The sequence below is a fragment of the Mixophyes fleayi genome, chromosome 1, assembly GCF_038048845.1.
Source record: "Mixophyes fleayi isolate aMixFle1 chromosome 1, aMixFle1.hap1, whole genome shotgun sequence".
NCBI classification, from domain to species: Eukaryota; Metazoa; Chordata; class Amphibia; order Anura; family Limnodynastidae; genus Mixophyes; species Mixophyes fleayi.
The window spans coordinates 41,739,256-41,754,964 of NC_134402.1; the positions used below are offsets into that span (position 1 = coordinate 41,739,256).

General features: G+C 41.4%; 1 protein-coding gene across 1 annotated transcript in view; it reads right to left on the bottom strand.

Moving 5' to 3' along the window:
• Window positions 1-9,802, bottom strand: part of WDR1 (WD repeat domain 1) — a 38,880-nt gene extending 29,078 nt beyond the window's left edge. The window contains exons 1-4 of the mRNA XM_075194665.1: window positions 9,579-9,802; window positions 7,968-8,089; window positions 5,190-5,280; window positions 3,626-3,773 (exon numbers count right to left, since the gene is read on the bottom strand). Of these exons, the coding sequence (XP_075050766.1) occupies window positions 3,626-3,773; window positions 5,190-5,280; window positions 7,968-8,089; window positions 9,579-9,594 (377 nt within the window). The 5' untranslated portion in view covers window positions 9,595-9,802. The remainder of the gene's footprint in view (window positions 1-3,625; window positions 3,774-5,189; window positions 5,281-7,967; window positions 8,090-9,578) is intronic.
• Between the last annotated feature and the right edge of the window lie 5,907 nt (window positions 9,803-15,709).

The window sequence follows — 15,709 nt, forward strand, 5'->3', positions numbered from 1 at the left end:
TGCAAAATGCTTTCTAAGTAATTCAAATTAACTGCTATTTGACCATCAATTCATGTTTTATAGACAGGTGTGTATACTAAAACATACTATAAAACTTGACTCTCCTCTGGTCTACAAACTTTCAAGCGCTCTCTGAAAACCCACCTCTGCAGACAAGCTTATAATATTCCCCAACCACCTTCAACCCCATTACCCTCCGTTACACAATTTCACACAAGACAACTACCCCTTGACCAACATTGCTGTTTAACAGGATCATTTAGCTTATGAGTCACTTTTACCGTTGCAGTCTGGCTGAGCCGAAATGCAAAATGTAGACTTAACCTCATGTATCAAACTCCCATTGTCCCATAGATTGTAAGCTTGCGAGCAGGGCCTTCTCACCTCTTTGTCTGTTTTACCCAGTTTATTAGTTTACTGTGTTTGTCCCCAATTGTAAAGCGCGACGGAATATGTTGGCACTATATAAATAAATGATGATGATGAAGGTAAGGCTCGATTACACCGGTACTGAAAAGCCCATTCATACTAAGTCACAATGCTAACCTTCCCACTGTACTACGCACCCAGCGTTAAACGCTTATGAATGCTATTGATTACAAAGCGAACACACCTTAGAAAGACTATGTGTGTGTGGTTACCTTGCTTTTTGATCAATCAGTATAAAAGTGTGTTTATCAGGCTTTAGGAATGCTTTAACATAATGACAGTGTGTACAAGGCCTAAAAGGCATAGAGTTATTTTCCTATGTAAAGTAACTATTCGTTTACGTAGCAAGTTGCTTAGAATCAGCCTACAATTCAATTTAATTTGTAGGCATTCTAGTGCTAGGTAAGCTTTTTAAAGTTTGGTGTGCAACTGGAAGCATTTTCATCTGGTAGCATTTATTTGCTAGTAAACCGCATGAGAGTTTATCTCCATTATATAGGAACACTCTAAATACACCAAGGGGGCTTTTTCATCCATTAACCCAACAATGTATACAATGTTTATGAGCTGACTGCACTGAATCACAACACATGACTAGATAGCACACCATCCAGTCTATAATATCCAACTCATTTTCCATTGAGTGTTCTTAACCATACTTAAAAGCACAACAAAGCCATCAGTGCTTGACAAATATTGCAGCAATACATGTATGATTCTGTGGTCTTACCCCCCCTTCTAACTTATAACAAACAATACTAGACAGAACGGGGAGGTTTAACCCTGTCCTAGGGCATCTTGAACAATGAATCTTCTGCAGCTCTCCTTGTTGGAGTTGTTTGCTTACAGCATATATAATAAAGTTCAAACGGGGATGGAAAGTTGTCAAGAATGATTATTGCCTTATATAAGTGCCAACACCATCTATTGCACTCAGGGGATACAGGTTCTCTCCAACATTTTGTAAATGAACTTGGAAATTTACATTAACAATTGACAAGTCATTTAACTGACCCAAGTTTATTTGGGCAGAAGAAAGTGGAAGCAGCAGTGCAGACTAATATCTTTGGCAGAACATGAATGAATGAGCTACCCGTGATATTCTAACATTGTGGGTCTGCTTCATGTTTTGGGGATCTATGTTCACCAACATGGATGCGTAAGTTTATAACAGAATTCTTTTTGCTGTTTAACTTATTTAAATTATGCAAAGGAAAAATAGGATAACATCAGCAATTTTTACAAAAACCTTCTAATCATTCCAGAGCATAACAATAATAAAAAATTAATAAAAAAATACAAATTACGTTGGAACAAATGGGAACTACTAAAGCTAGGTACACACTACACTGTTTTCGTCCAATAATCGGCTAAATCAGCCGACATACGACCGCTCGTTCAAAAGTCGGGTCAGTGTGTGCAGTGACACGATGGTCGAAAGTCTGCCCAAATGGACGATTATCGCCTTATTTGGTTGGTCGTACCGTTTAATATTTTTGTTCCAATCTCGTTTCCGCTGTGTAGTGTGTATAAACTTCCAACCAATCAACGGTGAGTACGGAATTACAGTCATTGCTCACGACAACATGGCTGTAAAAAGTCGCTAAAGGGACGTCCGCTCTTCCCTTTATCGTCCTAAACAAGGCTAGTGTGTGTGCAGTCCATGGACCGAGCGATCGGACCATCGATCGCATGTAAAATCGCTCGGCATTAAAAGTTGGTCTAAATTTCTGTAGTGTGTACCCAGCTTAAGTGGTTAAGTGGGAAGGCATGTTGGTAAGGAAGAACTGATGTCAGGCTGGTGATAACAGTGCTCCCCCCAGCCCCTATTTTCCCAGGTGCTCCACCCGGCTGTTTTTATTTTCCACCGGCTCTTGGAGCCCAACAGAGTCCTATTATAATAGAATAAACCATTGTTTCTCCTATTAGAGCAGGCACTGTGTGAGCATTCAGCCAGCAGTGTGTGTAAGACCACCAGTCCTGGCAGATGTGGGCAATATCCTCCAACATTTTCCAATATTATCACAAAGTATTACACTGCCCCCACCTGGCTACTTCTCAATGCCAGCTGGCAAAATTTTCTTGAGAAAACATTAGATAAGCAACAAGAGAGGAGCTAAGTGAATCTATACATATGAAGGAATAGACGAGGCCGTAAAGGTTCTCATCAAACAACAACCAGACAAGAACTTAGTGTCTGGCACCAGGCTCAAACATTTAGAACAATCAATCATTTATTTTTTCCTTTTATATGTTAAGACAGAATATTACACCTATCAGTTATTTTCTCTAACCTATAAAACAGTCATTTTTACAGCTTCCTGTCAGAAAACACTGAAGGTTTAGAAAAGATATAAATCAGTATTAACGAATTTAACCATTTAAATGTTCAGTTGCCTTAGAAAGCACCCAGGGCTCTAAACATTGGTACAGAATTCCTGTTCCATGGGTCGCCTCTATCGAGCCGATTTGCAGATTTTCAAAAACAGTTATAAACTAGCAATAGAACAATGTCATAACGGTTGCTCTAACTAAGGAGGAGGGTTAGATACACACTACATGCCATCAAATCCAACCAGTTGTAATCAGACTGTTCAGCAAAGACAAATAATTTTTTTTCACACACATTATAACTTTGATCTGACAGAGCATTCACGGTGCACCCACAGTATAGACAGTTGCGAGATTGAAATGTTCGTATGTATTACAAACATACAATTAATCACCTTCAATCTGAACCTTTTGGGTAAAAATTTCACACTTTAGGGGCAGAGTTAATTAGCCGCGATGTTCTGCACACTTATCGTTACAAGGGCAGAAATATACACAGTAAAGTGTCTCCGGAATGGTCACAAGACTCTTTGCGGCTCACTGAATTCCCCCTTAATCTGATCACATTAATTGATTACTTTGGCAAGCTAAATGTTACTGCCATTGGGGACTCTAACAATTCCATAAATATCAGACTGTAACGTGTGTGTTCAAAAAACATTAGTTATGAGGAATCAGTGTACAGAGAAATATGTAAACTAAGGCAACGAAGCGTGCTGAAGTACCATACAGACACGCCAACTCTTACAAACGTGGCTTGAATATTTCCCTATGTGATGAACAAGACATTATACAATTCAAGAAAACAAAACGCAGCTTTCACCAAAATCAGCAATATTTTCGAATGAATATTTTAACAACTTACGTGCCCCTTCCTTCACCGACCACTGCAACTCTCTTGCTATCTTCTGTCCAAGCTATGTCTTTCACCTTTCCTGCAAACGGCTGGTATTCATACTTTAAAAGGTGCTCCTTCTGCGTGGTGTCCCAGATTCTTACCTTCCCGGTTATATCTGGCAAACCGATAAACTTATCATTACATCACGTGATATTATAAAATTATCATATATATATATATATATATATATATATATATATATATATATATATATATATATATATATATATATATATATATATATATATATATATATATATACACACACACACACACACAAGTTAACCCGTGCATGATACTCATGCATTCTAGTCAAATCAAGATACTTAAGGTCTTAAAAAGGTTCTTGTCATGCATTTGGACCTAGCCCAGGCCTCCTCAGGGGAAGAGCGTTACTTCCTGACGCAAGCGCCCTTTTTAATGTGTGTTCATGAGGTAAAATTACCTCACGAAAATGAGTTTGACCCCATAACTCGTAAATTTAGCCTTTACTACCCCTCCCACGGGGGGAAGGGGGGATGATGGAAGTTAATTGACTTGACTATTCTAATTTTTTTGTCAAATAATGTCAGTATACCAAATTTCAAGTCAATTGGATGAGCCCTTTCTGAGAAAATAGTTTTTTCCACACACACACACACTAACGCACGCCTCTACACATGTGTGTTCATGAGGTAAAATTACCTCACGAAAATGAGTTTGAGCCCTACCAAATTTCAGCCCTTTTTGAATTTTTTTCCCAACACACACTAAGAATTTAGTAGGTCAGTGTATAACTCTGCCCAGCAGGTGGCGCTGCAACTTGGTTTGTTTTTTTTTCCCACACACACACAGACGCCACTAAGCATTTATATATTAGAATATATATATATATATATATATATCACATTTACACTTTGTTAATAGCATGTGCATAATATAGCAAGCAGATTTTTGCTTTCATTGTGTAACAATCTCACTCGTTGCTATAGGGAGCAACACATTTGTGTACATTGCACAGATTTGTAAGAAGCCTCACGGAGCTGAATTATCTTTACAAATGTCATTTCAGATTTAATTGCACAACAGTAGCTCCAATAGGAAAAGAACAGCAACAGAAATAATTACAGCCAACCAATCTTCAGTTTTAATGATGGTATATGAAATGGAACTCTGCAATAATTTGGTTGGGGAGGGATTAGTTTGCATACATTATTATACAAGGATATTTTCATAGCGTACAACTTTAAATAGAAGCTGAAAAGATAAAATGCAAAACATAATTAGTGTTCCCTTGCTTGCTCCCGACTCCTACCCACACAGTGGGCATTCATAGAACACCTGCATAGTAATCCGACCGAAATCTAAAATCACCTGCGCCATATATGGACTATAAGGTTTCACACTGTCAAAACAAAACGTGCATTGACAATATTTCAAACGGAAGCCTGCAGTCAAAGTAACCGCTCTGAAAATAAACAGCGTTACTGACAGTCTTTAACAATGTATCTGCTGCCATAAAGTGTAATTATCCAACGTTATAATAACCTACCTCCAGATGCGATGTAGAACCCACTGGGAGCATATTTGGCAACAACAACTTGGTGAGCATGCTCGGTGTAGACATCTGCAATGGCTGGGTTCTACAATGAGATCACAAGGGAATCATATACCATGACGTTATGTATGGTTAATGTATCAACACAAACGGCAGTTAATAAAAATGAACAGTAATGGGCAACTGACAGCCCACAAATCCTTCACCTGCAGCCTCTACCTAGTTCATTGTCAAATTTTTTTTGCTGCTTTGCGACACTTGTGTAAAATCCAGGCTAATATGTTATTACAGATAGGTATCTCTTTCTTTGAGCAAACATTTTAATCTATTACTGAGATTAAGAGTAAGGTGCGGACCTTTTGAAAGATAAAAGATTGTCCTTGCGGCCTTGGAAGTGTATCAGGTTGTCAATCACCGATATACACCGTAGCTAAGTTAGCTATTGAGTAGGGAAGCACGGTGGCTCAGTGGTTAGCACTGCTGCCTCACAGCACTGGGGTCATGAGTTCAATTCCCGACCATGGCCTTATCTGTGTGGAGTTTGTATGTTCTCCCTGTGTTTGCGTGGGTTTCCTCCGGGTGCTCCGGTTTCCTCCCACACTCCAAAAACATACTGTGAGGTTAATTGGCTGCTATTTTAATAATTGACCCTAGTGTGTGTGTGTGGGAATTTACACTGTAAGCTCCAATGGGGCAGGGACTGATGTGAGTGAGTTCTCTGTACAGCGCTGCGGATTCAGTGGCGCTATATAAATAAATGATGATGAGTGATGCACGGAGCTGGGCATAAGAATATATAACTGACAAATCTGAATATATTTTGAATCTAAACTACCAATCATAAAACATTCATAATTATTTCCCAATTTCAAAATGTATGCTTCCTCTTTATGATCATGTAACATAAAAGATCAGAACATTACATTCACTTTCCATGTGATGCCCAGCTGTACAGATGCCTATAACATGTTTAACAGATATATCAAAATAAAGAATTGGAAACTCATTGGTCCTGATTCATTAAGGAGAGCAAAGCAAAAAGGAGTATATTTTCTCCTGGACAAAGCATGTTATAACGCAAGGGGTGCAAATTAGTTTATTATTTGGCACATAAGTTAAATACCGGATTTTTTTTCATGTAGCACAAAAATACTTGATAGCTTTATTTTTTACACTGAAATGTAAAGTTGATCTAGGACATGCCCTATCCCAACTATAAATCTGCCATCACATTTTAAAATTTACTCCCCCTCCAATGCAACATGGTTTTGCCAAGATACAAAGTTTCTACTTTTGCTTTACTTTCCTTAATGAATCAGACCCATTGTCTGCAATACCAGCAATGTTCCAGATCTGTGCCAATAAACAAGACTATATTGTCAAAAACAAGCAATTTCTAACAATGTACCAAACAAAATATGTAAACTAGAAGCAAACATCAGGTAAGAGATCCATGGGGAAAAGGGTAAATTATATTCTAGGTGAATAATGCTCAGTTATATAATTCATACAGATTCCTGACATATCAATTTTCACATTTTGTAACACATTGGAAATGCTGTTTCTCCATGAAAATTAAACTACATATCAATTAAGATATTGCATTTTTTTGCTATATCACAGAAATAAGAAAGAACAGTATTTTAATCCAGTGGCTATACAGCTAACCTTTAATTTTATGAACCATGTAACTTAGATACCATTGGGTGTGGCTCTGACTCACCTTAATTACATGCAACCTATAGGCAGTAAAATGAAGCAGGACTCTAGCACTACAGAACAGACAATACTGTGTAAACTCCGTGCTGGAGCGAGACATGCACTTATGGGAACACAAGTTCATACATGTCCCTGTTCCATTCCTAAACATAATCACTATTAACTGGTCTCTGTTCATGGATTTTAGTGAAGGTGATTTCCTGCAGATTTTTTTTAGCCTTTTTCAACAGATAAACATATCCCCTACACATCCCACATTCTGTTCAAATATGTATTGTTCATATTTCATCTAATAACACTAAAAATAAATAGAACAAAACATTCTGAAAAGAGAAATAATGTTTCAAGAACATTTGTATTTGTCTTTATTTTGTAGGATGTACGCAATACTTCCCCCATTACACTCTTCTGCAAAAAGGATACTTTATAAAAAGAATAAAAAAAAACAATACACAAACTAGTATTTACATGTTAAAGGGACTAAACAAAGTCAATTTGTGTGTAAATATATAGCAAATATACATACAGCCCTGATCTTATTGCATGGAGTATGCAAATTTGCCTTCTGCTTAGATTTTCATCAGAGATCAACTATGATGTTTTCAGAATGGACCTGTCACTTACTAGAGTTGTAAAATTAAAATACATAGTACTTCTGTTTAACGGACTGAAATACACAAATATATATATATATATATATATATATATATATATATATATATATATATATATATATATATATATATATATATAGATATATAGATATATATAGATATATATAGAGAGAGAGAGAGAGAAGTCTTAAGTTGTTTCACATGCAAAAGGTTTATATTTAAACATACTGCATGTTTATTGCTATGTTTAGGCAGTGATTAAGTACAGAAATGTTTAGTTTCTGGAATAGTTAACTGCTCTGTATCCTATATGAGTCACACTAAAATTTCCACTTCCACATAAAGTTGGGATTTGCGTTTGGCATAGAGAGAATAGACCTTTAGATAAGACTATGTTTAGAGAGTGACCATGTGAAATACAGATCCAGTGACGGCGTACCTCGATATTCCGGATGATAACACATTTCCCATTGGTGTACAGAAAGTTGTTGCCCTTTGGGTCTCCTCCAAGGACTTTAGCCACTCCTCTTTCCATCTGAGGAAGGCAGGCAAACACTTTTTCTGAAGCAAAGAGAGGGAAAAGCCCACATAAGTCACACACACCAGTCTATTATACAAGTTATTTACCAGATGAGTGATTTTACATCAAATACCTGACAATGTGCACCTATGCTGCAAAACAAATCTACATCTGTACATCTACAAGAGGAGTTGTGAACACTCCTGTCAAGCACAGACCACGATAACACAGGTGGAGGTGTAACATTCCTTCCAACATGACCCATTTCACCTCATAACTGGTCACCTGGTTTTAACAGTATTGCAGTTACTTGCGCTGAATAGACCAATATTTGTAAAAATAAATCACACTCAGAACACACATTTTTGGGGTAGATTCATTTGGCCATGAGGTGCGGCTGCACCTTGCCTTGATAGGCGGGCTGCGCACATTGTCTGCCAATACGGTAACAAATCGACACTCATTTTCTCCTTGTATCGCTATGGGACACTAGGAAAAATGACCAGAGATTTGAGTAAAAACATCAAGGAAATAGGTCTCTGTGGAATGATCCGGAGACAGGACGTGAACCTCACACCGAACTGAATCTGCCCAGTCTCAATAACATCCTGATCAAGTAACAGTCACTGGTCAGTGATTAGCATAGACCATTGCATAGGGCAGGTTACAGGTGTCTGGAAACCCCTTTCTAGGCCAGACTAACAGAGAAAACTGATACATTGCCATTTATAACACTGCACAAACACTTATATATATATATATATACACACACATACACATACACATATCCATACACACACATCTATCTCACTGGGGGTGTAAATGTTGCTATGCCATACAGCCACTTCTCTTACTGCCTTCATTGAAAGACATTCAAATTCCATTCTCTTGCATTCCCATTTCATTTTTCATACAATCTCTTCTAAATTTACACACCCTACATTTACACTATATATCAATGATAAAATCCCTCAATTAAAATCCTGAACATCACCCTGATCGGAAGCAGAGCAATGTGAAATAGGATCAATCACAGCAGCAATCTATGGTGTGGGAGGAAAAAAAAAAAAACAACTGCAACAGGCTGAGGGAGCGGAAGAAAAAAGTAAATGACAAGTAATCTAGTGTGTGCAAACAAGCAAAGAGCAGCACTGCAGCAAACGGGTGTGGATAGCCAGGGCGAGGTTTTTCTGTGTAGGTTTAGAGTGAAGTGTAATGCAATGGCCCATTTATTTAAAGACATAACGCGTTAAATCGTTCCTGTGTCATTCTGCAAGAAAAAAAAAAAAATCATTTATGCATGCAAAGCACATAGATCAGGTATCCGCACTGGCTGCACTCAAGGGTGTGCAGCATACAGCTGGGAATATACAGTGGACCATACAGGGAGACTATACACGTATGAATGAGGCCATTGAGGCAGGGTGTGGAAGTGTCCCGCTCCAGATGAGTGACAGCCAGGCCTTTGCATCTAACCCCTGTACGTGTCAGTGGTGTCCCCCCCCCAGCCTCTGCGCTATGAACACTTACTGATCTCGTAAGGCATCTTCCTGTGTATAGAGCCCGGCACAGTCTGTGGGTACTGTCAGCTCTCTCTCTCCCCAGCCGCCCTGCAATTCAAACCCGGAAGCCAAAGCTAAAGCTCGCAGCTGCGATGTCTCCCTGTGGCTTTGACCATATATGGTCAACAATGAACGCTCCTCCACCGTGGCTCCAGCCTTGTTCCCTCCGCCTCGGGCAACAAGCTTTCTCAGCCTGTCAAACTGTAGTGTCGTCACTGAGGCGTGGGGGAAGCAGGCGACGCCATCTTTACTCTGGGCGACTCAGATTGAAACCAATAAGGCATCTTGCTGTTGTTCTGTTGGCAGTGTACCCAGTCTCCACTGCCAGCCGTAGACTGGCATAGCAGGCTGGGACTGGTAATTGTACGACAGGTAGAGAGCTAAAAACTGCTCATTTCTTAAGCAAATTGGTTAGTCTGTGCCCACTTCAAAGATGGCCACCGGAAATCTTTGGCGACCTATAAAAGGAGCAGTAGGCTGCTCCTCTGAGAATGGAAGGGTGTATGGACAGGGGAGGACACAGCGGCGGATCATGTTACACTTCATATGTCACTGGCTGACGGCTTGTACAGCGTGAGCTCATGGTTATATGTGGTCAGTCTGTAGCTGACACAGAGGTGTCACATAATAATACCTTGTTCGCTTTTGATAATAGATCAAACTTGACCAAACTTGGTGATCCTGAAGCACGGTTTTATTGAGCCAAGAGAGGCTAAGAGCTTCCTTATTAGGCAAGACTTGCAAGTTTCAAATACTGAGATAAGGTTGGAAAATTGTCTCTTCCCCATTTTCTTATTTTCTTTAAAACAGTTTAGCTTTGGAAATCTTAAAATAATATATATATATATATATATATATATATACCTTTATTTGTGTGCATAAAATAATGCCTTTGTTTGTGGTTGAATTTCTAACACTTATAATTTAGTGTTTGGAGAAACTCCAGCTAGAAGGTGAAAAGCCATCTTGCAGTGGAAATTAAAGTGTTAATGTTAAAAAAAAATTGGGTAGCCAATAAAGGTATCACTCCTTGTTATGGCAACCAGTGTGACATGAACTTAGCAAAAGAGGTATTCACCTATAGCAGCCACCTTTCCTGTAGAGACTGGTTATGCTCAGAGGTACTCGGATTCCCCCAGGACTTACGCTCAGTGTAGTACAAGTTTATGGTCACATGGCAGCACTCGGGTACGGGAGGTAATACACAGAGTAGGGACAGGCTAGGGGTCTGCAGACTGGACAGAGATTATAATGTCTGACTGGCCTGACAGAGCGCAGGAGGAGACGTCTGGTACAAGCTGGGTAAGGGCCACAGGCAAAGGTTCAGAGTCCGGGAACAGTCAGAGGTCATACACGAGAAAGCAATCCAAGGTTTAAACACCAACAGAGGACAGAAACAGGTCGCAAACTGGAACAGAATGCTATAACCGGCAGTGAGGCCCAGTCCTCACTGCCTTAAATAGTATTAAGAGCCAATCAGGGGAATGCCCTTAAAGTATTTACATCACTTGCTTAATTAATTAATGGTACTGCCGGCCAATGCAGAAGCAGAGTGATCAGCCATATAATAAGCTAATCAGCCATGACTGGCTGACTCTTTAAACAGACCTGCGCACGCCCAGCTGTTTGACAGCTGGCCGGGCATGGCGGCAGGGAACCTCAAGCGTCCCAGTTGTTGCCTAGGCAAGCTGGACTAGGGAGCCGGAGGAAGCAGAGAGTGTTGTTGAGGAAGCAGTGACGGCCGCCGCGACTACTAACAGTACCCCCCCCCCCCTTGAGGAGGGGTCAAGGAACCCGACATCCCGGCTTTGTTGGAAATTTCCGAGAAAATTCCTTTATAAGCTTATCGGTGTGGAGACGCCTCAGCGGTACCCAACATTGCTCTTCAAGGCCATATCCCTTCCAATGCGCAAGGAATTGGACCTGACATTGAACTTTTCTTGAGTCAAGAATTCTCTCTACGATGAACTCATGAGCTCCATTCACAAGCAGAGGCCGAGGCCTGTTTGAAGAAGTCTGATTGAACTTGCTAGGAGAAACAGCTTTCATTCAGGAGAGCGCAATGAAAGCTACTAGGAAATTTTAAGGATGGTGGTAGCTTAAGTCAGAATGCCACAGGGTTAATCTTTTTCTCAATCGTAAAGGGTCCAGTCGGGGTCCCAGTTTTTTACAGGGTTGTCTCAATTTGATGTTTCGTGTAGACACCCAGACTCGAACCCCCACTTTCAATAGACACAGTGACTATCAGTGAGGGATTTGGGCTTGCAAGAAGCTTGAAGTAGCGCGGAGTGTACCTTTTTCCAGATGGACTTTAGCCAAGATGTAAAGGCAGGAGTCCTGGAATAACCAGCGGAAATAACAGAGGAAAAAGAGTTATCTTTCCGGTGGAACCCGAGGTTACGGAAGAACGGGGATGTACGTGTAATGGCAAGAATTTTTATATACAAACTCCGCCCAAGGTTGTCATGAAATTTGGATACATAAATGCGCAGGAACTGTTCCAAGGATTGATTGGTTCTTTCTGTCTGACCATTCGATTGTGGGTGGTAAGCAGAAGACAGGCTGACTTTGATCCTGAGAGAGTTGCAAAAGGACCTCCAGAACTGTGCTATGAACCGGGACCCTCTGTCCGAGATGATGCCTTCCGGAAGACCATGGAGACGGAAAATATGTGCAATGAATAATGTGGCCAAGCTTCTGGCATCCGGTAGCTTGGATAACGGTACAAAGTGCCATTTTGCTGAAATAGTCAACGACCACCCAGATGGTGTTATGACCAGAGGACCATGGGAGTTCGACAATAAAGTCCATTGAATGATGAGTCCAAGGCTTGCCCGGAGTAGACAAGGGTAGCAATTGACCAGGAGGACGATTCCTAGAGGATTTGTTTCTAGCACATTCCGGGCAGGCGCGGACGTACTTCTCAACATCCGAAGACAAAGTGGGCTACCACACCCAGCGGGATAGTATTTTGATGATCCTATGGATTCCTGGTTGACCTGCTGAGCGGTTGTCCTGGCATTCAATGAGGACTGACTTCCTCAGATGAACTGGAACAAACAATTAGTAGGGGTCTGAGCTCGAGCAATCTTTTGGAACTGGCGGAGTGTGGCCCCAAGATCTTGAGTTAAACCGATATAAATGGAGGACAATGGAATAATAGGTTGCGGGTCAGGAGAGTGAGGATTGCATGCCATGAAACTCCAAGACAAAGAATCAGCTTTGGTGTTTTTTGAACCTGGACGAAAGGTGATGTTGAAGATAAACAAAGCCCAGCAGGCCTGCCGGGGATTTAGGGTTTTAGCAGTCTGGATATACTGAAGAAGGATTTTTGTGGTCCGTGAAGATTGTAGTGACATGGATTGCTCCTTCTAACCAATGCCGCCACTCCTCAAGGGCCCACTCGATGGCCAACAGTTCACGATTTCTGACGTCCTAGTTGATCTCAGCGAATGAGAATTTCCTGGACAGATATGCACAAAGATGTAATTTCTTACTCTGAGGATCTCTTTGAGAAAGAATGGCACCTCCTCCAACATCTGAGGCATCCACTTCCACTATAAACGGGAGTTCTGGGTCTGGGTGCCTAAGAACAGGTGCAAATGTGAAGGCGGCTTTGAGGACTGAAAAGCTCGCCAACGGCTCTGGAGACCAATTAGCCGTGTTAGCACCCTTCCGGTGAGGGCAGTGATAAGAGCCTCCAGGGAAGAATATTAGTGTATACCTTCTATAGTAATTGGTGAAGCCAAGGAATCTTTGAAGTGCCTTCAAGTTAGTAGGGAGGACCTAATCCTGTATTGCTTGAACTTAACTGGGGTCCATGGAGAAACCAGATGATGAGATAATGTCAGCTAGGAAGGCCACCCTGGAGACCCCAAACTCACATTTTTCCAATTTTGAATAGAGATGATGTTGACGTAATTATTCCAGAACCTCACGAACTTGTTGGCGGTGCTGAGGCAGAGATTGAGAATAAATTAAAATATCATCCAGATAAACCACCACTGTTTTTTCCCAGGAATTCACGTAAGACGTCGTTGATGAGGTCTTGGAAGACTGCTATAGCGTGCAAAACCCGAACCACATCACCAGATACTCATAATGTCCAGCGTGAGTATTGAAGGCCGTCTTCCACTTGTCTCCTTCTCTAATACGTATAAGGTTATAGGCACCTCGGATCTTTGAGAAAATAGTGGCCGATTTGAGCTGGTCAAATAAAACGGAAATTAACGGCAATGGATATGTGTTCTTGACCGTGATTTTATTCAGGCCACGATAATCAATGCAGGGTCTCAGACTGCCATCTTTTTTGGCCACGAAGAAACATACAGCTCCTACTGGAGATTTGGAGGGGCGGATAAATCTTTTTTTTTTTTTTTTTAGGTTCTCCTCCACATACTGTTCCATAGCTTTGGTCTCTGGGATAGATAAGGAATACAGACGCCCTTTGGGCAATTTAGAAACCGGTACAAGTTCAATAGCACAGTCATAGTCTTGATGAGGTGGGAGAGAAGCATGTAGAAGAGCACTCTGGACTCCAATGGATAATCTCCACCTTCTCCAATCAATAAGGGGATTATGACTCTGAAGCCAAAGATACCCCAGAATCAATGGAGCAGAGGGACAGGTGATCAGGAAGAATGAGAGCTCCTCCATATGGAGGGCTCCTACAGATAAACGAACCAATGGAGTCTTAGCGAGTATTCTACCCCCAACAAGGGGTTACCATCCAAGCCACAGGCTGTAATGAACGAACCCAATTTGATATCAGGAATACTAAGCATCTGAGCCAAGGAGATTTCCAGAAAGTTACCTGCTGCACCACTATCCAGGAAAGCTGACATAACTGTAAAATGATCTCTGAAGATTAGGCGTGCAGGTACTAACAAGGAGTTTTTTGAAGAGATTATTTGTAAACCTAAGCGCACCTCTTCACCAGCGCTTAGGTTTAGGCGTTTCCCGACTTGATAGGGCAGGAATTAACTAAGTGGCCCGATTGACCACAATACATGCAGAGATCCAGGGAGCACCGTCTGGAGCGTTCTCAGAAGGCAGACGGTAAGCGCCCAAATGCATAGGCTCAGGTGTGTCCGGAAAGGCAGAATAAGACTGCGGTGGTGAGCAAGGAGGTGTAGATGACTCTCTGTTTTCCTCCTTGATTCTGCAATCAATTTTAATAACAAGTTGAATCAAACTTTCAGGTTAGGTGGGCGTAGGATACTGTACTAAAAAGTCCTTGATTTGTTCCTAAGGCCTAAGCGGAACTGACTCTGAAGCGCCGGATTGTTCCACCCACTATCGGTTGACTATCGTCTGAAGTCTGCACAATACTCTTCAGCAGTGCAACGTCCTTGCCTCAACACCCGAAGATGAGACTCAGCTGAGGCCACTCTGTCTGGGTCCTCATATAGCAAACCTAGGGCCTGGAAGAAGGCATCCACAGACTGTAAGGAGGGATTCACTGGTGGAAGAGTAAAGATCCAGGACTGGGGGTCGCCCTGGAGTAAGGAAATTACAATACCGACTCTGCTGTTCAGAGCCAGAGGAGCGTTGTCTCAGGCGAAAATATAACTTGCAACTCTCCTTGAAGTTGCGGAAAGAGGATCTGTTTCCAGAAAATCAATAGGGCAAGTTCAATTTTGACTCTGTACTGATGCCAGAGGAGGCCTGTTGAACTTGTGGGTTTCTGGAGGACTCTTCTTGTGCTGACAAGCGATGAGATAAACTCTGTACAACTTGCAACAAGGCCTGGATCTAATTCACTAAGACCTGAGCTGTCACCCATGACAGAATTACCTCCAATCTTCGCTGGCCGGTTATAATAAACTAGTAGAACTTAGCAGAAGAGGTCTTCACCTATAGCAGCAGCCTTTCCCGTAGAGACTGGTTATGCTCACAGGTACTCGGATGCCCCCAGGATTTACACTCAGTGTAGTACAAGTTCATGGTCACACCGCAGCACTCGGGTACGGGAGGTAATACACAGAGTAGGGACAGCCAGGGGTCTGTGGACTGGACAGAGATGATTATGTCTGACTGGCCTGTGAGAGCGCAGGAGGACATGTCTGGTAGAAGCTGGGTCAGGGCCACAGGCAAAGG